This window comes from Ursus arctos, unplaced genomic scaffold (genome assembly GCF_023065955.2).
Source record: "Ursus arctos isolate Adak ecotype North America unplaced genomic scaffold, UrsArc2.0 scaffold_20, whole genome shotgun sequence".
NCBI classification, from domain to species: Eukaryota; Metazoa; Chordata; class Mammalia; order Carnivora; family Ursidae; genus Ursus; species Ursus arctos.
Window position 1 is genome coordinate 46,714,029 of NW_026622875.1, and position 24,241 is coordinate 46,738,269.

The 24,241-nt window shown below is 42.0% G+C and overlaps 1 protein-coding gene across 2 annotated transcripts; it reads left to right on the plus strand.

The window, feature by feature from the left end:
• The first annotated feature begins 11,268 nt into the window (after window positions 1-11,268).
• HIGD1A (HIG1 hypoxia inducible domain family member 1A) lies at window positions 11,269-21,729 on the plus strand. Of its 2 annotated transcripts, none has more exons than XM_026496823.4 (4): window positions 11,269-11,429; window positions 17,388-17,502; window positions 18,154-18,288; window positions 19,175-21,729. In XM_026496823.4, the coding sequence occupies exons 2-4, from the start codon at window positions 17,406-17,408 to the stop codon at window positions 19,222-19,224; spliced, it is 282 nt and encodes a 93-aa protein (XP_026352608.1). In that variant the 5' UTR covers window positions 11,269-11,429; window positions 17,388-17,405; the 3' UTR covers window positions 19,225-21,729. The 2 variants fall into 2 exon arrangements, with proteins under 2 accessions (XP_026352608.1, XP_026352609.1); XM_026496824.4 differs by lacking the exon at window positions 11,269-11,429 and adding an exon at window positions 11,918-11,999.
• The last annotated feature ends 2,512 nt before the right edge of the window (window positions 21,730-24,241 follow it).

Genomic DNA, 24,241 nt, shown 5'->3' on the forward strand with positions numbered 1-24,241 from the left:
GAAACCGGCTCCTATCTGAGCAAGGAGCCCAATGTGGGACTCAATTCCAGGACCCTGGGATGACTACCTGGGCTGAAGACAGACACTTAACCGACTAAGCCACCTAGGCATCCCAGGGTTTTTAAAAGATGTCCTTATCAGGGCACCTGGGTGGCTCAGGTGGTTAAGCATCTGACCCTTATTCTCAGCTCATGTCTTAATCTCAGGGCTGTGAATTGAAGCCCTGTGTTGGACTCAGGCTCACCGAAAAAAAAAAAATGGCCTTATCAAGTTAAGAAAATTCCCTTCTTTTTCTTGTTTACTGAATGGCTTTTGAATTTTGTCAAATTTTTTTGACTGATGAGATGATGATGTATTTTTTTTTAATTGTGCTAGAATGGGGAATTACATTGATTAATTTTCTAATAGTAAACAAACATTTTATTCCTAGGATAAAAAAAAAAAAAAACCAATTATGTAGCCTCAGGAGAAATCGGTACACCTGATTTTGAGGAGTCTGAGAGCTGAAGGGTACAACAAAGGCCACACAGATAGTCAAACAGATGCATAGTCAGGTTGAGCTTATGATGCTTGCCTGAAACAACAATGCCTTTCTGAAAAGAACCCAGCCCAGAGATGGAACTTAGATGCAGTATCCCCAGGACTGCAAGGCTCCGAGAGGCCCAGAGGAGGACATGACAGTAAGACATGAAGGGGTCTCTCTAGTGGGTACTTGCTTCATCCTGCCTGACACCTCTGCTCCTTTTGGAGTTTGTGTTGCTCCATACCTTGTTGACTGTGCCAGATTGTTGGGGGAAAGGGGTAGAGAAAGGATTTAAAAGCAAGATTTTGTAGGTACCACGCTGCAAAAAGGAGGAGGAGTGCTGGTCTTACTCCGGCTGAGTGAGACCAGCACCTCCAATTCTTTACGTATAGAAATTACATGCTTCCTCTGATACTGGATTCAACCTAAGGCCCCTCCAGGGTTGCTCTGTGGTCACTGGAGGAAGAGGCCTTGGGACATTCAGGCAGGAAAGAGGACATTTATCAGGGGAGAGAAATACAGACCTTGTTGTGAGATACCAAACTTCTAAAAACTTGAATACTGAGAATGGGTGGTCGCCAGAGGGGAGAGGGGTGGCAGGATGGATGAAACAGGTGAAGGGGATTAAGAGCACACTTATCATGATGAGCAGTTAGTACAGAAGCGTTGAATCACTATATTGTGCACCTGAAGCTAATATAACACTATATGTTAATTATACCTGAATAAAAAGTTATTTTTTAAAAATGTTATTTAAAAAGAGGGAGTGCTGAAAACAAAAATTTGAAAAGAGATCCCAAGAGTTCAGAAAAATATTAAAGATCAATGAAAGCATCAGTTTTTAGCTCAGAGTTTACATTTTATTTTTTTATTTTTCGTTTATTTATTTTTTTTCCAGAGTTTACATTTTAGAAAATGTGACTTGCAACCAGCTTTTTTTGAGAATAGGGTCACGGAAGATGAGCCTCTGCTCCCAAACTCCTCCTGTTCCATGGGGCACTTTATGGTTGAGGGATAACCCCTTCAAGTTTCTGCCATGTCCTGTGTCCTTTTTGCCCCTCAGTTGGCACAATGGGGAAAAGCCTCAAAGAGGAAAGTCACGTGGCGGCGGACAGAGTGCAAGGGGCTGGTAGTCAGGAGGCCCTCTACTCTCAACTCTGAAATCCATGTGCTATGGGAATTAGGGCAAATCCCTTCTCTCCCGGCCTCAGCGTCCCTATCTATAAAGTTAGAGCTGTTCCAGCTCCAGGGCCGTATCAGAAGAGTTGACAGGGTCAGGATTTGGGGAAAAGGTAAAGAAAATGAGCAGCAGAGGCAAAAGCCTTTGGCCTGGTGGCTGGTATTAGCACTGGGGAAGGTGACTCACTCTGGCCCACCCAGAATTGCCCATCATTCCTGGCTCACCACACCCATTTTCTCCCCTGACCTCCTTGGGAAGAGAATTTCATAAGTCACAGACGGATTGCCTTAGTCATCAGTCCAATAGGAGCTATTGCCTGGAGCACAAGGAGTCATGCGGGTGATTTATTTGCACCTAGTGAGCTAATCTGTTTGAAAGCTGTAAAGAGTCCTGACACACCTAGGCGGACACAGAGACAGCAGTTTTCCTGTGTGTTGGCCTACCAAAGCCCAGGTTCACAGCTTTCTGGGTACTTTGCGTTGATCAAGTAGCGTATCTTTTACATCCAACCTCCACGGCCCTCTCACTGACCTCATCTCTTCTCTTCCGTCCTGTCCACGTCTGTTACCCTGCTCTGTCCCTTCTCTAACTCTCCAACATCAGATGGTTCAGGGGCTGTCAATCAATGGGACCATGACTGTGATAAAAAATACCATTCATTTTGTCCACTATTATATACAACTGTAGGCCAGCCCTTGTATTATCCTTCTGCTTTATTCAACTTGCTCCACTAAAATTGCAAGTATTATACTTCATAATATACTTTTATCTCCTAATAGAATTCTATTTTCAAATATTACTAGAGAAGAGTTTTACATTCTGGCTTGAAAACCTTCTTTATCACACTGCATTCCTGACAAGAAACCTCCAGGAATATCAGCTTAGCCACAGAAATTATCAGTCTTTATCCTGAATTAGATAGAATAAAATGTCTAACTGGTATGTGGAATGAATCCACCTCTCCAAATCTCATACCCTCAGACCTTCCCAGAACATTCACATACATACGGGCTCTAGGAGGATAACAGGCCTCAAAATAATTCATTTTGGGGCACCTGGGTGGCTCAGTCATTAAGCATCTGCCTTCGGCTCAGGGCATGATCCCGGAGTCCTGGGATCCAGCCCCCTATCAGGCTCCCTGCTCTGCTGGGAGCCTGCTTCTTCCTCTCCCACTCCCCCTGCTTGTGTTCCTCTCGCACTGGCTGTCTCTCCCTCTGTCAAATAAATAAAATCGTTAAAAAAAAAATTCATTTTGCTCCCCCTAGAAGTGATCCTCTCAGGATGAACTTGATCTGACTTTCCTTAGCTAAATCAGCATGTAAGCATCCTCCTACTGGGATTCAACTTTCGACTAGAGCTCTTTCCTTTCCTTGTTGACTTTACATGCATTCTTTCAGACTTGCAGTTTCTTTTATGCCAAAGATTGAAAGATGCATACACCTAGCTAAAAACCAATCTGATTTTCTCTCACTGCCCAAAGTTGGCAAATAACCGTCATCAAGCCCTGAATGGAGAGTGTAGGGGCCTCTCCCTGTGGATGAGAGTATCTAAGTGGAGGCACATCTAAGTTGGATGACCAGCTACCAGAGGATTCCACACTGACCGACGGCTGGAAATCAGCAGTCCTGATGGTTGTTCCAATCTCAAAACTCTATGAGACTCTTTCCCATGTGTGGAGAGAGACAAAGAGCCTAGAGCCCTCGTCTCAGCATTTGGTCAGATCCTGTGTTAAAGGTTTCTCGTGTAGATGCAATCTTCTTAACTAAGCTTCAGGTTCTCCAGAGGCAGAGCACGCTGCATTTCTTCTGCTCTAATCTCTACAGTATATAGCCTAGAGCTCGGCATTTAACAGTTTAGTAGCCACCATATTGTTTAATCCTTTCAATGGCATGCTTTAAAGTTACTATTAGAAGTAAGGTTTCAGGGATAGGGAGATACAGTTAAGACATGGTCCCTACACACACACACACACACACACACACACACACACACACACACACAATCAAAAACACCCAAACATCAGAGTTTAGCAAGATTGACTTGTAATAACAGAATATACAACACTGTTATGGGTGTTGGCCTACCCATATACCACGGTTATGGGTGACGGAAGTTCAAACAAGGAAACTGTGCATTTTTAGCTGGTTGGAGGTATTAAGGAACACTTGACAGATGAGATCCTTTGGACCTGGGACTCAAAGGTTGATTTGTGTTTTAACAGGTGAAAAGCGAATAACTAAAAATTCAGGTAAGTAGAACACTCCACTCAATGACCGCGGAATGCACATTCTTCTCAAGTGCACGTGGAGCATTCTCCAGGACAGACCATGTTAGGTCATAAAACAAGTCTCAAGAAATTTAAAAGAAACCAGATATAGTCCCATCGAGAAACAACTATTAGCTGTCTATCCTGCACCACAACACAGCGAAGGACTGACTGCTGACCTGCTGGTGGTGATATGAACCTCTCTGCTGATAGGAGGAGGGATTAAGGACATGTTCAGCAAACATAAGAGTGCCTGTGCCCAGGTAAGCCCCTTACAAAAATGGCACACTTACCCACAGCACAGGAGCGCTTACAATACCAGCCCACTATGTCATGAACTGCACTTATTACAAGGGCCGGTCACTTATGTCAACTCAGCCCAACTTCCAGAAGTTGCTGACATTATGCCTCCCCTCCCCCAAACAAAGGAAGCGGTAGGCTCACCTACAGAGGACACATGGTATACTGATGGCAGATGCCAAGGAAACCTGCCTATTAGGCGTTCCTCTGCCATCCAACTAGATTCTAACGTACTTTGGTTTGAAGAAGAACTAAACAAAGTAGTCAGTGGGCAGAGTTGAGAGTGTTACAGATTGCATTGACACATCAACCCATGGCCACTGTTTTGCGATTTGGCTACTGACAGCTGGGCAGTGTGGAAAGGATTGACAACGTGGATGCTGCAATGGCACAAAGGAAGCTGGGCTATATTAAATAGAGCCCTGTGGGGAGCAGACCTCAGCAAAGGTATTTGGGATGTATGCACTAAACCTGATGCAGCTGTCCAAGTATGGCACGTGTCTGCTCACTTTCCACCCACATTGCCAGGCAATCATGAAGCAGACACACTTGCCCGGGCAAGAGCCCTTCTGCTGGAGGGAAAGTTGACTCTGTCTGATGCAGTAGGATGGGTCCAATGTAAATCAGGGCATTGAGGTCCCCAAACTACTTGGGAAAGAATAAAAAGATTACATTTGCCTTTTAAATATTCCTACTTACAAGGTGTTGACAAATGGGCCGCAATGACACTTCAGGCAAGGGCTGTTGCGCCAATATCCCCGGGCATACTGGGAAGATTACGTGCCCTGTGTCTCACTGGCAAATAGATTACATAGGCCTTTTGCTGGTATGGGAAGGGCACAAATTATCAGTATCAATCTGGAGGATACTTTACGTTCCTCTCCTACCTTCTAACACATGAGAAAAACATGCAGTAAACTAGATAGACATTTCCCCCCCAAAATATCAAATGACCAATGAACACACGAAAAGAAACTCAACACTATTAGCCATCAGGGAAATGCAAATCAAAACCACAATGAGATACCACTTCATACCCACTGGGATAATTATAATCAAAAGATGGACGATAACATGTGTTGGTATAGATGTGGAGAAACTGGAACCCTCATTGCTTCTGGGAACGTAAAATGATGCACGTACTTTAGAAAACAATTTGGTAGTTCCTTAAAAAGTTAAACATAAAGTTACCATATGATCCATCTAGGCATATACCCCCCAAAATTCAAATCATATGTCCCAAGGAAAAAACATGTACATGAGTGTTCCCAATAACTTTATAATAGCCAGAAAGAAGAAACAACACAAATGTTCATCAGTTGATGAATGGATAAACAAAAATGTGGAATATCCATGCAGTGGAATATTATTTAGCCATTAAAAAGTAATGAAACACCTATTCATGCTACGACATGTATGAACCTTGAAAACACTGTGCTAAGTGAAAGAAACCAGACACAAAAGTCCACATGTCCTAGGATTCCATTTTTATAAAATGTCCAGAACAGGCAAATCTATAGAGAAAGAAAATAGACTGGTGGTTATTGGAGGGGTCTAGGGTAGAAAAGGTAACAGGGAGTGATAAAGAATGTCACCCATATTTGGCATGACGGAATGTTGTTCTGGAATCAGAAAGCAGTGATGTGATGACGGTTATACAACTCTGTGACTATATGAGAAACCACTAAACTGCAAACTTTAAAGGGGTGAATTTTGGAGTGTGTGAATTATACCTCAATGTTTTAAAACTCAAATAAGTCACAGAATCAGAATCAGTGTGATATGCTTAATATAGAACAAAGTACGACTAATCACCCTTATTTGTTTGCTGTGATAATAAACGAGAAAAGCAGAGCACAAAATTCAATAGACTTCAGTAATTCATCCACAAGAGTTAATGGAGCTCTTGCCATCCTATGCAACCATGCTAGCTGCTTCAGAGTGTACAAGGTTGAACGGTCCTCAGCTCCTCTCTAAGGGTCTTAGAAGCTAACTGAGAGGCTTAGGAGAAGACACAGTGGACTGACAGCCCAAGCAGGGTTGGTTGTGCTCGTCTGCCCAAGCAGGGCTCGTCAGAGCAGGCCACCAGCTTCTAGTCCTGGGAGCCGCAGCCAGGCCCGCCTAGAAAGGGAGAGACTTGAATAAATTATAGAATGAAATCACACCCTGATTTCCCAGACAAGAGAGAGCAGTTGTGCACCCTTCTGTCTGGAGCCCCTGACTGAGAGGGAAGGATTGGGCCAGGTTACTCTGACCCCTGACCTAATCCTAGTGCGAGTTCTTATAAGCAAGGGGACAGAGGAGGGGGTACGTTAAAAAGCAGGAAAACACGAGTTGTCATGCAACAGGTTTTATCAGAGATTAGGAAAATGAGGGGAAGGGGGATAACTTAAAAAGTACAACCTGGGTGGGAAGAGACGATCCCACTTTAGCAAAGGGATGGAGAGTAAAGGCATAGCCAGGCCCATGTGAGGCATGATGGAATAATGGGGCCTAGCCTGGTACTGACGGATAGGAGAGGGGACAGCATCACACACAAACAGCAGAGTGAGCATGATGGCTGACTCATGCCATAGGAACAGCAGTGTGGAGGAGACATGGCCAAGATCGCAGGGATGGGAAGATACCAAAGTCTGGGACATGATGGATACAGCAGGAAGATTCAAGCTTTCACGATGGGTGCAGACTAGAACAACAACTACTCTGTTAATCACCATTTTTATCATTAGCTGTGCCTCCCTGACTCTTCCCCTCTATGAGTTTGTGGGCCCTGGGAAACTGAGGTTACACAGAATAAGCAAATGCTAGAAATGCCCCCAAGACAATTCAAATTGCTAAGGAAACGGAGTGTGTTTCAAAAGAGGAAGAAGTAGCATCAGCCTGGAGACTGGGAAAGATTTTACTCATAAAGGCAGCAAGCATATGAACTCGAAAGGATATGAAAGATTAAAAAAACTGCTTCCTGCTCACAGTAATATTTACTTTGAGAAGCACAGAAAAACATGAAGAAAAAAATGAAAATCACAATTTTACTACTCAGATAAAATGACGATTAACATTTGAGGGGTTTATCTTTCCTCATTTTGTTTATTTATATCTATATATTTGTATCTATATCTTCTATAAATACCTATATCTAATTATATAGACATATAGATATGAAAACACATTGTGTTTGTGTACATATAAACACACACACACATATATATAATTTAAAGATTTTATTTATTTATTTATTTATTTATTTATTTATTTATTTGAGAGAGAGCACAGAGGGAGAGTGAGAGGGAGAAGCAGACTCCCCACTGAAGAGAGAGCCCAACTCAGGGCTCCATCCCAGGACCCTAAGATCACGACCTAAGCTGAAGGCAGACGCTCAACCGACTGAGCCACCCAGGCGCGCACACACATATATTTTTCTATTCCAAAAAAAGCTTGTGATTGATAATGATTCTGACAGGGAAACAGAAGGTGAGACAGAGAATAAGAACAGGCAGGGGGAAAAAAGCATTGGAAGGCAATGGAGCATTCCAGAAAGAGCATGAGCTAAACAGGACTGGGTTCAAATCCTGCCTCTTCCCCAGTGGAAACTCTAGAAAGTTACTTAATTATGCTGATCCTCAGGTTCCTCATGTGTAAAATGGGTATAACAATATTCACGTGATAGAGCCGTCTTCATGATCAGAGACATGAATGTGCCCAGTGTACACTGTGTCAAGTGTGCCTAGAGAACGGTAGGCACTGAGCATGTGTCAGGGTACAGCAGGCCCTCTGGGCAGCTGCATGTGGCTCTGCTTGCTTCTGATGTGAGATACTTGCAGGTAATGCAAAGGTCAGAGACAATTCACTCACTGTAGCCATGGATCACAAGGATTCCAGATCTCAGCTCACTATAAGAACAAATTAGCCAGAAGTGGTAATAAATCTTTTAAAACCTACTTAACAGGCCACTCAATTTCTAGAGAAATCACTGCATTGTACACATGCCAAAATCAGCTGTCTCACTGCAAGGGATTTCACTCTGATCAGCCGTATTACACTAAGCAAAAGGCCAAGGTTACTAGCTCACGTTTTTAATGGTTATTTTAATATTCTTCATGTTTGAAAAATTCTTCTGACCCTTATAAACCAAAGTAGCAAAAGGACTATGATGGCTAGCACTTGACTGCCGATTCAGAGTGAACTTGGGTCAGACAGATAATCTTTCTTTTCCTGTGTCTCCTGAAACAGGGCAGGCAGGTTCCTGTCCCTGAGCAAAAGCATCAGCATAGGGAGAGTAATTCAGGGCCAGCAATGTGGGTGAAGTGTCTGTTTGCATATCCATTTTTCTGCAAAGCTATAAAAGTAATTGTCCATCCACCTCTGATGAAGGAGACCATTATCCTGTCCTCACTGTGATTTGGATCATTTCAGGTATCAGCTACATTTATGAGCCCTCGATTCATTAAGCCATCGAGGCAAACAGATGGTGCCTTGTAATCAGGGTGAGGGTGAAATGACTTGGAGAGCCTGGAGATCAGTCAACAAAAACCTATTTGCAGTGCCACTGAGGATGGCAGTGCCTCCCAGAAGAGGCACCTCATTCTCGGAGAACTAGCAGACTGTAAAAATAGCCCTAAATCATTGTCTAGATCGAGACAGACAGAGTGAGGGGAAGCAGAGAGGCAATCAGCATCCAAGGCAGAGTGGGGAAGAAGCGAGGGGGGCTGTGACAGGATGACTGTGTAAAGGGTGGGTGACCAAGAAAATTAAGAAGCCACAGGAGCCCACAGGCCCCACCGCCTGGCTACTGCAGCCCCACTAGCTGAAATGAAGCCCGTGTCACTGAACTCAGGTACTCACCTCTGCCAAGAGACAACCTTGAGTCATTCAGCCAGTACTTACTGGAGGCCTCCTATGTGCAGGACACCACTAGGCTAGCGCTGTGGGCGATACAAAGATCCCTGTAACAGAGGCTCTGCTGCCACGGTACTGGCAACCCAATGTTCACATATAACCATGGTACTCAACATTGTATCAAGTGCCAGGAAGCAGCTAGGGAGGGAGCCCAGGGAGAAAATCATGTTTATCCTTTCTGATGGAAAGAGCTATTTGCTTATGATAAACAGAAAGCTTTTGCTTCCTGTAATCAATTGTTTTTTTTATAGCCTAGTTCCATATCTGCGCAAATACAGATCATAAAAATAAGGCAATCTTTTCAGTTATATAGATTATATAAGATTATAAATTGACAGCTGGGATGAAGGAGCACGTGGGTACTGACTGCCAGCCCTGCTTCCAACTACCTAAAAAGGCTTAACTAAGGGGTGCCTTCATGGCTCACTAGGTTAAGCATCTGCCTTTGGCTCAGGTCATGATCCCAGGGTCCTGGGATCGAGCCCCACGTCAGGCTCCCTGCTCAGTGGAGAGCCTGCTTCTCCTCTCCCTCTGTCCCTCCCCCTGCTTCTGTGTTCTCTCTGCCAAATAAATAAAATTTAAAAAAAAATTAAGAATCTTCTACATGATCTGATTGTTTCAGATATTTATCATTATCATTTGCCAAAATTTTGGTTTCTATATACCGATCAGAAAGACATAATTTCTCACACAAATAGGGTGGGGTCTGCCTCTTTCCATCCAATTCACAGCACCGTAATTTTTTTAAAGCAATAGCATTTTTAAATCACTTTTCATGCCAGACACTGTGTTAACACTCCACGTGTATTTCCTCATTAACCAGCACCACTTTCATCTCCATTTTACAAATGAAGATATTGAAGTTTTGAGAAGTAAAGCCCTCCCTCATGACTACTAGGTGGCCACCCTGGTTTAACACTCAAGTTTCCCTGATCTCAGATCTCATTCTCTGGAAATGAGCAAATTAGCTAACGTTATTTTGATTTATATAAATCCCCTTCAGGAATGAATATGCTCCCTACTGCTGTCAGCCTTTGTATTTCCAGAATCACAGGACTTAATGAATTGCCTTCATAGTCAAGTCTCTCCAGCTCTTTCGTCGTTTTAATGATCCTAAATAAGTCCCTGATTATCCCTACTTATTTTTGCAGCCCTCCAATTACTGCATCGGTTATGTCTTCTCATTTGACCTCACTGGGTTCCTACTGAGCTCAAAGACAGTGTTCTGGGAGAAATGGGCATGAACCAGACAAAATATGGGCCTTCAAGTAGCTGAAAGCATACCATATAATCAAGGTATGGGGTTTTAAACTCATCATCCATAGCATGAATATTTCCTACGTGTGTCTTAATTATGAGACAAAAGATTTTCAAAATCCGAAGCCCATGGCACTTAGTTCCTACCTGTGTGATACAGTATCGGCAATATGCCTCAGTTCGCGGTTCTACTAAGGGATTCTAATTTGGTCGCACATATTCCCTACGGCACAGTCGTTGATGCTTTGCATCAGTTCGCCATGCTGATTATCTATCATACGAACAAGCTAGGGGCTCTGTCTCCGGAAGTTCACTGTCACCAGGGGCCGCTGACACTGCTTTCCTCAAAGAAACCTCCCCCGTTCTGGGTGAGGTCTTCTCTAGCGACTCCATGCTTGCGACTAATGGCTGCCCCTCACCACAATGTAAACTCCCAAGAAAGGCTCCGGGAGAGGCCCGACAGCACACGTTCGTGGCAGCACGTCACCACCAAGGGGGCGGAACGGAACGAGCGCCCCGTCGCCGCACCGCCGCCGGCGCCCCTGAAGGCAGGAACGTCCTCCCCCGAGCCTCCCAAGGACTGGCTGCGGCCGAAACCCCTCACGCTCGGCCCCGCCCGCGCACGGAACACAACGTTCGCGATGCTAGCCGCCGCTGCACGGCGGGAAAAAGGAGAGAGAAATTCGAGGTTCCGCCCGGCTAGGAGCCGGGGGCGCTGAAGAGCGCTAGCGCGAGGCCCGGACGGTGAACTCTCACCCATGACGAGATCCCTACGCGAGCGCCGGGTATTGCGGCAGCCACCGCCCGCGCGCGTCTTCCCAGCCAATCCAGAACCCGCCCTACCCACCGCGCGCACGCAAGCACGGATCCACCGGGACCCTCGCCTGCCGGCCGCTGGTTTCTGATTGGCTAGGGCCAGGTGTGGGCGGGACAAAGAAGAAGCCGGCTGGACGGCGAGCGTGGGCGAGAGCCAGAAACCAGTTGGAGCCTAAGTCTTGTCTTTGTAGGTAAGTGAAGCTTGAGGGAGTCGTGGGAGCGGAGGACACCTGACCATGGGGCGGGAAGAAGTGGGGCAGCGCTTGGCTGGGCCGAGAGCGCCTTGGGAGTGGTGGGGCCACGGGGCTGGGAGGAGGGGGGCGATGCCCGGGTTGAAGGGACGAGGTGGAATTGGCGGGCCTCGGGCCCGACCTCGTGGGTTCAGGGAAAGCTGGGGGGGTCTGATGGCCTGTCGGGTGAGGGGATGAAGTAGAAGCTTGTGGAGTAAATCGTGGCCGTGAGGGAAGACTCGCGGAGGGGGCAGTAATGAGAGAGCCATGGAGGGGTCTGGAGCCGACCTCAGGGAGCCGGTAGCGCACATAATACCCGGAGCAGGGAGCTTTCGGGAGAGCCGGCCCGCGCCGTGGGTGAGGAGGGGTTGGGAGGGCGAGCGCTCCGGCCTTGGAGCCCGGACAAGGTCACGGGAGGAGAGGGTGTGGGGGAGGTTCGAAAGGTTGAGGGCGTAAAACCACACGACCTTACTCTCCTCCACGACCCGGTGTTTCCTCCCACCCTGGGCGACACTCTCCTACCCTAAGAAGGTAAGAAGGCCTCAGGCCCTGTATAAAGTATCTGCGACGGAATTTAAATTTCTTCCTGAAAGCTAAGCCCGCCAGTTAGAGATGAGAAAATAGAGCGCGGGTTTAGAATTGGGGGAAGGTGAAATGATTCGGCAGTGTTACTCACCTTTCTCGCTTAATATCACGGGTGTGGGCCGCAGCTAGTTCCCTCTGCGGGGTAATCCCCAGCGCAGGATTTATGCTTCCAGAAGTACCCAGGCACTTTCGAGTTTGACCGGTTTGGATGGGACAGTTCAGACAGATTGAAGTGGCACCAGGCCCCAGCATGACACACATGTTCGAGTCCCGGATACCAGAGCATCTCTTCCTTGTGCCCCAGAATCAATCGAAGGGGGCTTCTTGAAATACAGATTCCTTGGGCCCTGCCTCTTACCCTCTGAATCAGAATCTCCAGGGTGGGGCCTTTGCAGCCATTTTAAACAACCTGACAGGTGACTGATGGAAAATCAAAATATGAAGCCCTTGTTGTTAGTAGTCCTGTGACCAAAATGACAGGCTGTGAAGATACCTTCAGTCTGTTACATCACCTCATGCTGGGCAGCTCATCTTCCCTGACCTCTTTTCTAGGTTCCCATACATTTGGAAAGGTCTGCAGTAGTGTCTTACTAAGTTTAGAGAATAATTAGTGTTTTCAAACTGGCTTTGAATATCATCTGGTCACTGGTGCCTCTTTTTGTACATGTTCAACTTTTTGACAGAGATCTGGGTCAATTGCTATGGAAAGATGAAAAAATTAAAGGAAAATCTAGAAGTGGTCCTAGTGAAAAAGATCTATTCAAAGCATAGTTGAAATTGGTGGATGAGTTAAGTCACTGGGGAAGAAAGTTCCATTTAACTTTAGGCATGACTTGCATATTTTTTACAATTGAAAGAAATGCAGGCTTCTGTTAAGGACTGGATTTTAATATCTCTCAGATTAAACATATTAACAGCATCATAAACTTGATGCTTTGGCAGTATACTGTCAAGCAGAAGAACTCTGGACTGTGTATCAGGAGATCTGGGTTCTAATCCTCCCCTGTCAGAGATATATTCTTGATGTTGAACAATTCATATAACCCTTTTTCCATCTGTAAAATTAGGCTGCTAGCATGGATTAATTGTCTGGGTTGTTATTCTCAGATTATATGATTCATAGTTATTGATCCTGATGCTTTAAAAGTTAGCCATTTTCAGTTTGTGTGGCTGTAAATCATGAATACTTGGGAAATTTTCGGATGGTAATTAGGAAGAGAATTGTCAAAAATTTTATATGCAAGGAGTGTTACAAATATATAGTATATTAGGTATAAAAATATAATTTGAAGTATAGTATAATAAATCTGTGATGTGAGTGTGGGACTTTTTATTTTCTTCTTTATTAATTTTACCTTTAAATGTGCCACAAGGTATTCTCGAACAGAGACAGGTTATCATTAGTCACTGAAAGCAAACAATGACTACATGGTTTCCCCTACACCTTTATTCTTATCTTAAAGATTAACTTTCTGAAAACCAGATCAAATGTCCTACCCATACAAACTTCAGAGTCTGTATCCTAGGTGAGGAATGGAGATGAGTGGATTTTCTTCTTTTATATATAGTAGAGAGACTGACATCCCCTTCCTTCCTGAAGGAGGGAGAAAAAACTCTTGCTCCATTGACCTGTTGAATAATTATACTGATCCAGATGTGAGAGATTAGATGAAAGACCACTGACTTTCTTGTTTTTAAAGATAATTCCCAAATGACTTCTTAGTTTAGAATAATTAAGGCAAAGGAAGAAAACATGCATATATCTGCAAAAGAAGGTGCTAGTTTTTAAAAGTGGATTGTGTTATATAATAGTTTTGTCTCCTGTGGTTGCAGGGAACCAAGACCTACTCAAGTTATCATTTCTTCTTTCATAAATATAAGAATTAAATAAGTACTTAGGTACGTACAGTTTGGCATTTTTCTTAGTGACCAATTAAACTCTACAAATGTGTATCCTTGTTATTGTTTTCACTAAATTTTCCTAAATTAACTGAGAATAATTTTAATTGTTGAAATATATTATTTTCAAATTTATTCAATAAATGTTTTGTGGTACGCTTACTACATGCAAAATATCATGCCAGGCAATGGAGATAGATACAAGCAGGGCATGTATAGCCTGCTAACTTCAAGGATTCTAGCAAGAGAAACAATTCAACAGGCATTTATAAGACAGAATTATTTTAGAGAAAGCATGGGGTCCTATAGGACTGCATAATCAAAGCAATGATCATAAACTGAGAAAGTCAAAGGAGACTTCTAGTGAAAGTTAATGAAGATAAGAACCTGAAAAATGAGAGGAGTTAGCTAGGAAAAAGAGTATCTGAAGGAGATGAAAAGGGAGGAAAAGTGTTAGGCAGAGAAATCAGCTAGTACAAAGGCTCTGAAGTATAGAGAACATCTTTAAGAAATTTAATGTGATAGGATTGCGGGGTTCATTGGCAAGAAAGGTGGAAGGAGGATCTGTGATAAACCCTCATGACTTTGAAAAGCTTATGTTATGGTTAGTTTTGAAAGCAGCAAATAAGCATATACTAGCCTAAAATATAATGTTTAATCTCTCCATCTAGTCCATTTTTGTGGTTTCTTGAAGGCCGGTCTCAAATATTTCTCTGTGAAAGTTCCCAAACCTACTTTAGCTAAAAGATACCACACTCTAAATTCAGTTGTCATTCTCTGTTAGGCTCTTGCAAGTAATCATACTCTATCCATCCTGTCCCTTTTTTAAAAAAGATCGAATTTTTAACCATTAATTATTTCAGTGTTTGTTTTAACTCTTCACATATATAATGAGCGTCCTAAACTTAAAGCTTGTTGAACCTTGTGTTTAATAAAAGTTACTTGGGGCGCCTGGGTGGCTCAGTCGTTAAGCGTCTGCCTTCGGCTCAGGGCGTGATCCCGGCGTTCTGGGATCAAGCCCCACATCAGGCTCCTCCGCTATGAGCCTGCTTCTTCCTCTCCTACTCTCCCTGCTTGTGTTCCCTCTCTCGCTGGCTGTCTCTATCTCTGTCAAATAAATAAATAAAATCTTAAAAAAAAAAATAATAAATAAAAGTTACTAAACTTTTAGTTTAGTAGGGGTTTATTCAGTTAACAAGTAATGGAGTGCAAAAAAAGAAGAGAAAGACTAGTTCTAGTCTGAGTTTCCTCTTACTGAGCTGTGCGATGCTGCACAACTCCTCTGGATTAAGGTTTTCCTTGTCAGATGACAGAATTGGATTCTTCCCAATGGGGATGGGGGCTCGGAAGGATGATTTCAATTTTCAAACTAAGCACTACGCCTCCCTCTAGAGTTGAATTTACTTTGAGGGTCTTACCTACTACTAACAACCCTGGAATAGCAGAGTGTTGAATGAGAGTTGTTATTGAAGGGAGTATGATGCATGATGTGCATGAAAAACCCAGAAGTGAAGGTAAGATGTTATATGGGTGGTGGGATGGGCAGTTGACTTTTGAATTTATTGTAACTGACACTAATCAGACTCGTACACTTAACATACTATGTTTGACTCCCTTCTTTTATCTCTGGGTAACATTTACGGGCGGTTTAAATCAGCTCAGTGAAGAAAGAAGTATATACATATTTATTGTGATTAAGGTGAAACTGAATTTGTTATTTTTTCATTGTGATGAAACACCTATTAAATAGTTTCCTGTGTAAAGGGAGATGACTGAAAAAGGGAGAATGAAGCCTTTGTTCTCTATAAAAGAATGTAGAGAATTTTAAGAGGGAGGTCCAGGGAATGTAATGTATGTAAGGGAAAGTAGAGCGGAAGCTTAGGAGATATTCATTAAGAAGACCCTGAGGGTTGTTCAGATTTTTTTTTTGCTGCAGTGATGTTAAAAATGGTAACCCTAAGTAAAAGAAAAAGAAACCTAAAAGGCTATATTATGTTCAACTGAATGTAAATTATGCTTAAAAAGAGGCATTTCTAGCAATAGTATTTAAAATAAACACTTTTGGGGGCGCCTGGGTGGCACAGCGGTTAAGCGTCTGCCTTCAGCTCAGGGCGTGATCCCGGCGTTATGGGATCGAGCCCCACATCAGGCTCCTCTGCTATGAGCCTTCTTCTTCTTCTCCCACTCCCCCTGCCTGTGTTCCCTCTCTCGCTGGCTGTCTCTATCTCTGTCGAATAAATAAATAAAATCTTAAAAAAATAAATAAAATAAAATAAACACTTTTTCTTTTTTTTTTAAGATTTTATTTATTTGAGAGAAAGTGAGAGAGATCACAGAGGGAGAGGGAGAAGCAGGCTTGCTGCTGACTGAGCAGAGAGCCCAATATGGGGCTCAGTCTCAGGACCTTGAGATCATGACCTGAGCCACCTAGGTGCCCCTATAAAAGCTTTATTATCCTTATAAAGAAGTAAATAATGAGCTAAGTAGAAATTTTGGTTATTCAGGACAGCTGTAGTCTTTTCCCAAAATAGCCACCATCAATAATAGAAATTCGTGTAATATAGATTGGAAACTGTTCAAAGGTGAGAACTGAAGCCATGAGCACGTTGGAGTCAATAAGTCAGTCTCAGTTGTAACCAGTAAAAACTACACTTAGATTCAGTGTGTTTTGAAGAGGCAGTAAGGAATATTGGTTTGGTTTGAGTGAAATTGTTAAGTTAAATTGATTAAGGGTGAAAATAGCCAGAAAATCAACAGCTACTATTTTAATTGACAATTTATTTCAGTTAGGGGCGCCTGGGTGGCTCAGTCGTTAAGCGTCTGCCTTCGGCTCAGGGCGTGATCCCAGATCCTGGGATCGAGTCCCACATTAGGCTCCTCCGCTGGGAGCCTGCTTCTTCCTCTCCCACTTGCCCTGCCTGTGTTCCCTCTCTCGCTGGCTGTCTCTCTCTGTCAAAAAAATAAATAAAATCTTTAAAAAGCAAAAAAACATGGTTTCATGGAGGGGGAGTTATTTCAATCAAAAAAAAAAAAAAAAAACTTTTGCTGTTATCAGCGATGTGGTGCTAAAAAGGAATTGGTTGGGGTGCCCCAGTAGATCAGTTGGTTAAGCTCAGGTCTTGATCTCAGGGTTGTGAGTTCAAGCCCCATGTTAGGGTCCATGCTGGGTGTGGAGCCTACTTAAACATAAATAAATTTTAAAAAAAAGGAATTGGTTGTATGGGATAAACATCAAAATAATAGGGGGGAATAAATACAACTCTTCCTAAAGGTAGCGATGGGTTAAAAATACAGTTAATTTCTAAAAAATACTTCTTAAACTTCATGGACAACATACCAGGTTTTTATGTGGAAACCAGGAGTATTTTAAGTACATCTAACCATTCAGTGTTCTAGATGCTTTAATTGTAGAACCTCCTGGAAATTCTCTTTCAGGAGGATTCTTCAGCCACTATGTCAACCAGCACAGATGTTTCTCTTTCTTCATATGATGAAGATCAGGGATCTAAACTTATCCGAAAAGCTAAAGAGGCTCCATTTGTTCCCATTGGTAAGTTTGACTTTGATGTCCTAATAATCAGTCTGTTGTAAGCTTTAAATCAGTAGAAGTGTGGTCAACTCGTTTATTAAGCACATCCTGAAAGCATTTGTTTCATATATTTTGTTCATGTGTTGTTGAAATATGTAAGATTTGCTTGATACAACTCTATATAAAAATTCTTCTGTGTGTCTTCAGCCTTTGTTTATTGACTCTTATTTCAGTGAATGTGTTGGGGAACCCCACAACCACCCTCAGTCTCAGTGATTTGCTAGAAGGACTCAACAAGACTCAAAAAAAAAAAAAAAAAAAGCTCACACTCACAGTTATGGTTAATATAGTCTCTGCTATGTTAACTGATTCCCTTCAGGGAAGGAAGTAGGACTGAGGAAGAGTTCCCTTGACACTCTCAAAGCACCCTACTGGCTCCACAGCCCACGTTTTGAAGATGATCTTAACTTTCTGAATCTGCTACTGTTTGCTGTCGATTATGGATTTTGGGTTTTGAGGGGGAAAATTAAAAACTCAATTCGTATGTTAGTTAATTAATGGTCTAAATAAATCATCTTTGTAAAAATAGTAGAAGTACATTGACTGATAGTAAAGTCATCTTGGTTCCCTGACCCCACGCATATGACATACTTGTGACTATTTGTTTTACAGGAATGGCAGGGTTTGCAGCAATCGTTGCATATGGATTATATAAATTGAAGAGCAGGGGAAATACTAAAATGTCTATTCACCTGATTCACATGCGTGTGGCCGCCCAAGGCTTTGTTGTGGGAGCAATGACTCTCGGTAGGTTCTTCGAGGAAATTTTCAAGTTTGTAATTCCCATTAATAGATTTTATAAATCAAGGTAGATTCTTTTAGCTGACTTTGAAGTCGTTTGAAATGTCACTTATATTTATTTTCACGTAAAAATTGGATTAATAAAAATAAGTTCAATTAGTGACATAGTTTTACTGTCTGTGATACATCTTATTAATGTTTTAAAGAAAGAATAGGCAATTCTGTCCATCACAGAGTTTATAATTTCATTGAAGTCTAGATATGTAACAAGGTTGGTAGTAAGATCCAATATCTGGGAGAGACATATGACTGCTATTTTATTGAATTTTTGAAAGTGGAAAAATTTGTTTTTTTAGAGAGAGCTGGAAGGGGTGGGACAGGCTGAGGGAGAGGGAGAGAATCTTAAGCAGCCTCCACACTCAGTGCAGAGCCCAACACGGGGCTTGATCTCACAACCCTGAGGTCATGACCTGAGCCAAAACCAAAGAGTCGGATGCTTAACTGACTAAGCCACCCAGGTGCCCCGGAAAAGATTTTTTAAATGTAGATATTACACTCTTTTATTGGCTTTGTAATTCATTGATTTTACTTATTGTTACATAGCAAGAGTGACTTCTTTTAAAATTGTAAGATAAATATTGATCGTTCTTTAAAACAAATATTTCAATAGTCTGAACTAGTCATACTAGCCTTGAGCTACGTATATATAAAAAGAATTTCAGAAATGTAAGTAGTTTGGGAAGGCAAGAGTATAAGCAGCCTAAGGTCTAGTTCCCCTTGTAAATATTGCATGCTAGCAAGGTGCTACTTTTAGCTACTTTATGAACTGTTTTCAGTTTTCTTAATATTGTGGAAAATATCAAATGCTTAACTAATATTTTTTTTTCTTTAGGTATGGGCTATTCCATGTATAAGGAATTCTGGGCAAAGCCTAAACCTTAGAAGAAGAGAAGCTGTCTTGGTTTTGTTGGTGGTGCTTGCTTTAGTTAGGCATCTCATATTGAGTTTATATGTTTATGTTGAAAATAAATCATTTGAATGGGTCAGACAATAACATGGTAATTTAAATACTGGCTTCCTTACTTGCAGGCTTGATTTGCCTAGTGACCAGTTAACTAGCTAGGTCATTCAGGGGAGTCAAATTACCACAAAAGAAACATGTCACTTTTAAATGTACTTCATAGTGGTAAAATATGCTCCTTCTTAAACTCTTCTGATAAAATCAGTTATAAAGAGGACAATTTGCCAATCCTGAAGTACTCCCAGTTGCTGCAGAACATCACATGCTTTTGATGTTATCCCGTTTACCTTTTTTCTGCCTGTTTTGCAGACTGATTGAGTACTTCAGTTTTTAGGGCTAGTTGGCTCTTAACCCTTTCGGAACAGTGCATGGAATATAATAATTATAAGCTTCCCCACAACTGAAAATACGTGTATTTAAACCAAACCTAAAAAGCCGATAACAGCTGCTTAGAAGTAGTATTTATTTCAAGAATCATAATTGTAAACATGAGAATAACTTAACTGTGGGTCCCAGTTTAGTTTTTTTTTTGTAATTGCAGAGTTATATTTATGCTTCTATTGTATTAGAATAATTTTTAAATGTTATCTTGAAATAGAAATGTGTATTTTAAATACTAATGCAAAGGTTAAATGAAAAACACTTTTTAAATGTATGAAGTTTGTTTATTTTCTCTGTAAGAATCATAAATGTTAACAAATTACCTATAGTTGAAGTGATTATCAGCAAGGTGGTTTGGTCAGACATTATACACAAATTTTGGTGTACTCCAGAATGCTTTATTACACTTGTGAAATTTTCTTGTCTAATCTGAATTTACATTCCATGGTGGTAACACAGTAAATGTAGTGTTAGTAAAGCAAGTGAACACATCAGTTGCCTTGTATTTATTTCAGTTTGGAAAAAATCATTCCTCAAAGTAACACAAGAATTAAGTTCCAAGAAAAGAGAGAATGTTTTGTACCTTTGGTAGGAACTAAGGTTAAAGAATATTTATCAAATAGGAATAATAGTTAATAGCAATTGAGTGTTTACTATGTGCCACTGAGTATTCTAAGTGCTTTTCATGTATAATGTCATTTAGATTTCCTAACAACCCTAAGAGGTGGGAACTATGATCCTTATTTAACAGAGGAGGAGACTGAGGCATGAAGATGTAAATATCTAACCCAGGATCACAGAGCTAGAGAGGGTTATAGGTTTGGGACTGGAACCTGGGCAGTCAAGTTGTAGATACCAACAGGTATTAGAAATGTTGGCTTTTGTGAAATTAATGCTGGAGTGGTTACAGCATGGTCTTGACTCATCACTGACTGTATAACTTGGATCAAATCCAAGTTTTCTCAATCTTAGCTGTATGAGAGATTGAGCTAGGTAATTTCTACAGTCCTGTATAGCTTATAGGTCATTATATGAGTCTGTGAAAAGTGCTTTAAAAATAAAAGCTATTACTAGGAACTATTTTCTCAGGTTCCAGTAGACCTAATAGGAGATCCTGGAAGGCAGTCCTAACAGTTGCTTCATGAAGGATAAGCCTTCTGTAGAACAAATTTGGGAACAATTTTCAGAAAATTGTTGTTCTAATAGGTGAGTACATAATTAATTTGTTAAACTAAATACTCATTTGAAAAAAGCTGATCTAGACCAATGCCAGAGGATAGGGCAAACACAAGTGAAGTGTTGAAAGGGTAGTGAGCATTTTGTAATTAAGGGTGGGGTTGCTCATCCAAGGAAGAGAGTGGTAAATTAGCTGGATGAATAGCTTGGCATGAAATAATGGAAGTTCTTAAAAGTGGCTCAGGCGGATGTGCTATTACATGTTATTAAGTCAGTCCTGGGATCACAGTTCTACCACCTACTAGCTAAGTAGCCATGGTTTCCTCATCTGTAAGATGGGGACAGTGTCTGTGGCCGAGGTTCATTAGGAAGATGAAATGCAGTGGTGACTGTAAGGAGCCTAGCGTAGCACCTGATGCAGAAGTAAACTCAGCGAATGACTGCTACTGCTGTCAGTACTGTGCTAAGCTTGGGAAAGCAGCAGGGCTGATGTGTGGGCTCTGTCCTCACAACTGACAAGTCCATAAGGGAAGGCTGCCATTAAGTGATTACAAAAAGCATGTTGAGTGCTAGATATAGGTAGCAGCAGTAACATCCAGCGGGGGGACTTAACCCAGGGTTGGAGTCAGAGAAAGTATCCCTCAGGAAGCTGTGTTGTACCTTAAAGAGATGGTATGTTGATTTTCACTGAGAGTTTGATTCTTTGGCTTAATGTTACATGTTGTTGGGGCATTGATGTGTGATTTCTTCTAGTCTCTTTGAGGGCATGATGATCTTTTTCATCAGAAGCACGTGGCATTAGTGCCTGGCTCATATAGATGTAGATGAAGATGTAGATTTATTTAAACAATAAATATTTGTTTAATTAATTGGAATAAGTAGGTTTTGTTTTTTTACATTTATGATTCTGTCCCCAGAAGTCCCCTATGTCTGATGGGCAACAGTGACATCTGGTGGTAAGAGTTGGAACTGAAATTTTCAAAGTACACAGGATTTTGGAGTCAAGGATTGGTCAGGTAGGGCAAGCCTCTTGCCTCACAGATGAGGAAATGCTACTTGGAGAGTTTCAGGAACTTGAATTTAGGCTCTATCTCCATGTAAATCTACAGACCATTGTAGCATACCTACTAGGCCAGAACAAAGCTGAATGAATATAAGGTATTTTAAAGTTTTCCTGTGTCAAGTAATAGAGCTGCCAATTACTATTTGTATACCTGATCCTGTTTGAAATAAAGGTAAACATTAGAAAATTTTTAGCAAGGTAAACATTAGAAAATTTTTTCCTAAATTCAGCAGTGATAAATGGTTCTAGGTTGGAGGTCAGTGTCCACTTGGTCCCCTCAGAGGAACCCAGTAACAGGTCCCCTCTGTAGTATTCTGAGCTTTTTTATAATGGTGTTTGGGTTTTTTCCTGTCTCCAGTGTAACTGAAGTGTCACAGACTTAAAATTTTACAATGTGAGGAGGAAATGCCAATTACCTTTCATGCCAATTACCTAAACTCAGCCCACACATAATTGTACTCACTGTCTTCCCCAGGGGTGCCCCTTCGTTGCTCACCCATCTCTGTCACTGACACCCTCCATCTCCCTCTGCCGCGCTCTGGGCTCAAACTCTTAGGAATGTGTTTCCTTCTTCCTGTGTTGTGATCACTGGTAATCCACTCCGTGAATCTGCCAGAAACAGTCTCTCTTAATTTGGCCTTTTCCACCTGTTGCTACTACTTTAAATGTAGGCCCTTTATCTCCTGTTCTGCGACCTAGTCCAGCAGTGCCAAAGCCCTGTGCTCACCACTGCCCCCAACACCTTTGCTCATGCTCCACTGGTTTCCTGAATGTTCCCTTTCCCCATTCCCAGACAATTCAAGTGCACACCATAAAGACCCACCCCAAATTCTACTTTCAGTAAAGCTTCTCTGAACTCTTGTAGGCCACAGTGAACTCTCCCTTTTCTCACATCTTCCCATAATGAGTTGTAAATGCATGCTCCACCATGACAATACTGCTTTGCTGTATAGTAAATGCTTCAGTACTCTTTTCTACTAGTTTTTCACAAAAACGCTGAAATATGTATTACCCTGTATCAACAAGGAAAGCTGTAATTTCCTCGAGGCCGTACAATTGAAAAGTGGCAGAGCACAAACGGAGAGTCTTGGTCACATGGAGAGACTGCATGACGGAAGGGAAGGCGGGTACGTAAAGTAATACCTGTTCAAGAAATACTTGTTCTTACCTTCATTTCCACCTTCCATCACACACATACACGCACTCATTCCCCATTCAGGTCCCAAGTCCAGTGTTTTTTTTCCAATGTACCATAGCTGGTTTGTCCTCGGATTTCTTCATTTATGAAAATTCTCAGTACTTGTTTTGGCCTTAATGAGAAGAAAGATGAAGGAATTCCCTCAGATAAATGGTCTTGACTGTGAAGGTGGTAAATCAAAAACTAGTAGGTACACGAGGCACTGGGGACCTAAGCAGGGAGAAGCCAATAATTCCTGAGACCAGGTGACTCATCCAGGTGGTTTTGAAAGACCATGATATGAGCCAAGAGTGAAATTGAGAAATTTGAGGTAAACTATAAAATATATGACCAGTCCATTGTGCTGAATCCTTGGAGGAGAGCCAGGGTAGATCTCATCCATCAGAGAGGTCCCTTGGAACTAAGGACTACTGAATCTTGGCAGAACATTGAGTTTTCTAATTAAGATGAACATGAGTGAGATCAGCATATCTACAAACACATTTTAGATGAAATAGCACCATGGATAAAATAAGACTTGACTGTAGCCAAAATGTTGTTACACTAAAACACAAAGTGTACTGGGAGGGGTCTATGAGAGGCTGATGGCCAGCAAAGAAAGCCCAAACCCATGGTGAGTTAAGAGGCAGAACTGACAGGTGTATTCAGCACTTTCCAGCAAGAAGGATCTTGCCCCTGAAGAAAATGAACAGTTTTTAATCTATGGGAGAAGGGGCTTCCTGATTGTGATGAGGAATACTTTTATAAGGCTTAACACTGGGACAAAAATATCTCAAGGCAGTTTGCCTCTGTTTGCTCTGAATCCATGCTCAGAATATCTTTCTGATGACTCTTCTAGCTTTGGGGGTGTTTGATTCTGGGAAGGGAGGGGCTCTGGGTATGGGTCACAATTCCCTAATGTAAACTAGTGGCTTAGTGTTCTGGTTTACATGTCAGTCATGTAATACCATGACTGCTGTTAAGTCTAGCCCAGAGAGACATTTATGGTATAATGACCAAATTAGATTTTGGACCTGCAAAGCTGAAGTCCATAAGCGGAGAGGTCTGAAATATGTAGAGCCAAATGGAGCCTTAGTTTTAAGCTGCAGCAAAGCTTGCTTCTATTTTGAGGCAAAACAGC

What these genes read in the sequence shown, in the direction of transcription:
- HIGD1A (XM_026496823.4), top strand. Translation starts at nt 17,406, where the DNA reads ATGTCAACCAGCACAGATGTTTCTCTTTCTTCATATGATGAAGATCAG. An exon ending in GGCTCCATTTGTTCCCATTG is followed by an intron (nt 17,503 to 18,153) that starts GTAAGTTTGACT and finishes TTTGTTTTACAG; the next exon opens with GAATGGCAGGGTTTGCAGCA. An exon ending in TGTGGGAGCAATGACTCTCG is followed by an intron (nt 18,289 to 19,174) that starts GTAGGTTCTTCG and finishes TTTTTTCTTTAG; the next exon opens with GTATGGGCTATTCCATGTAT.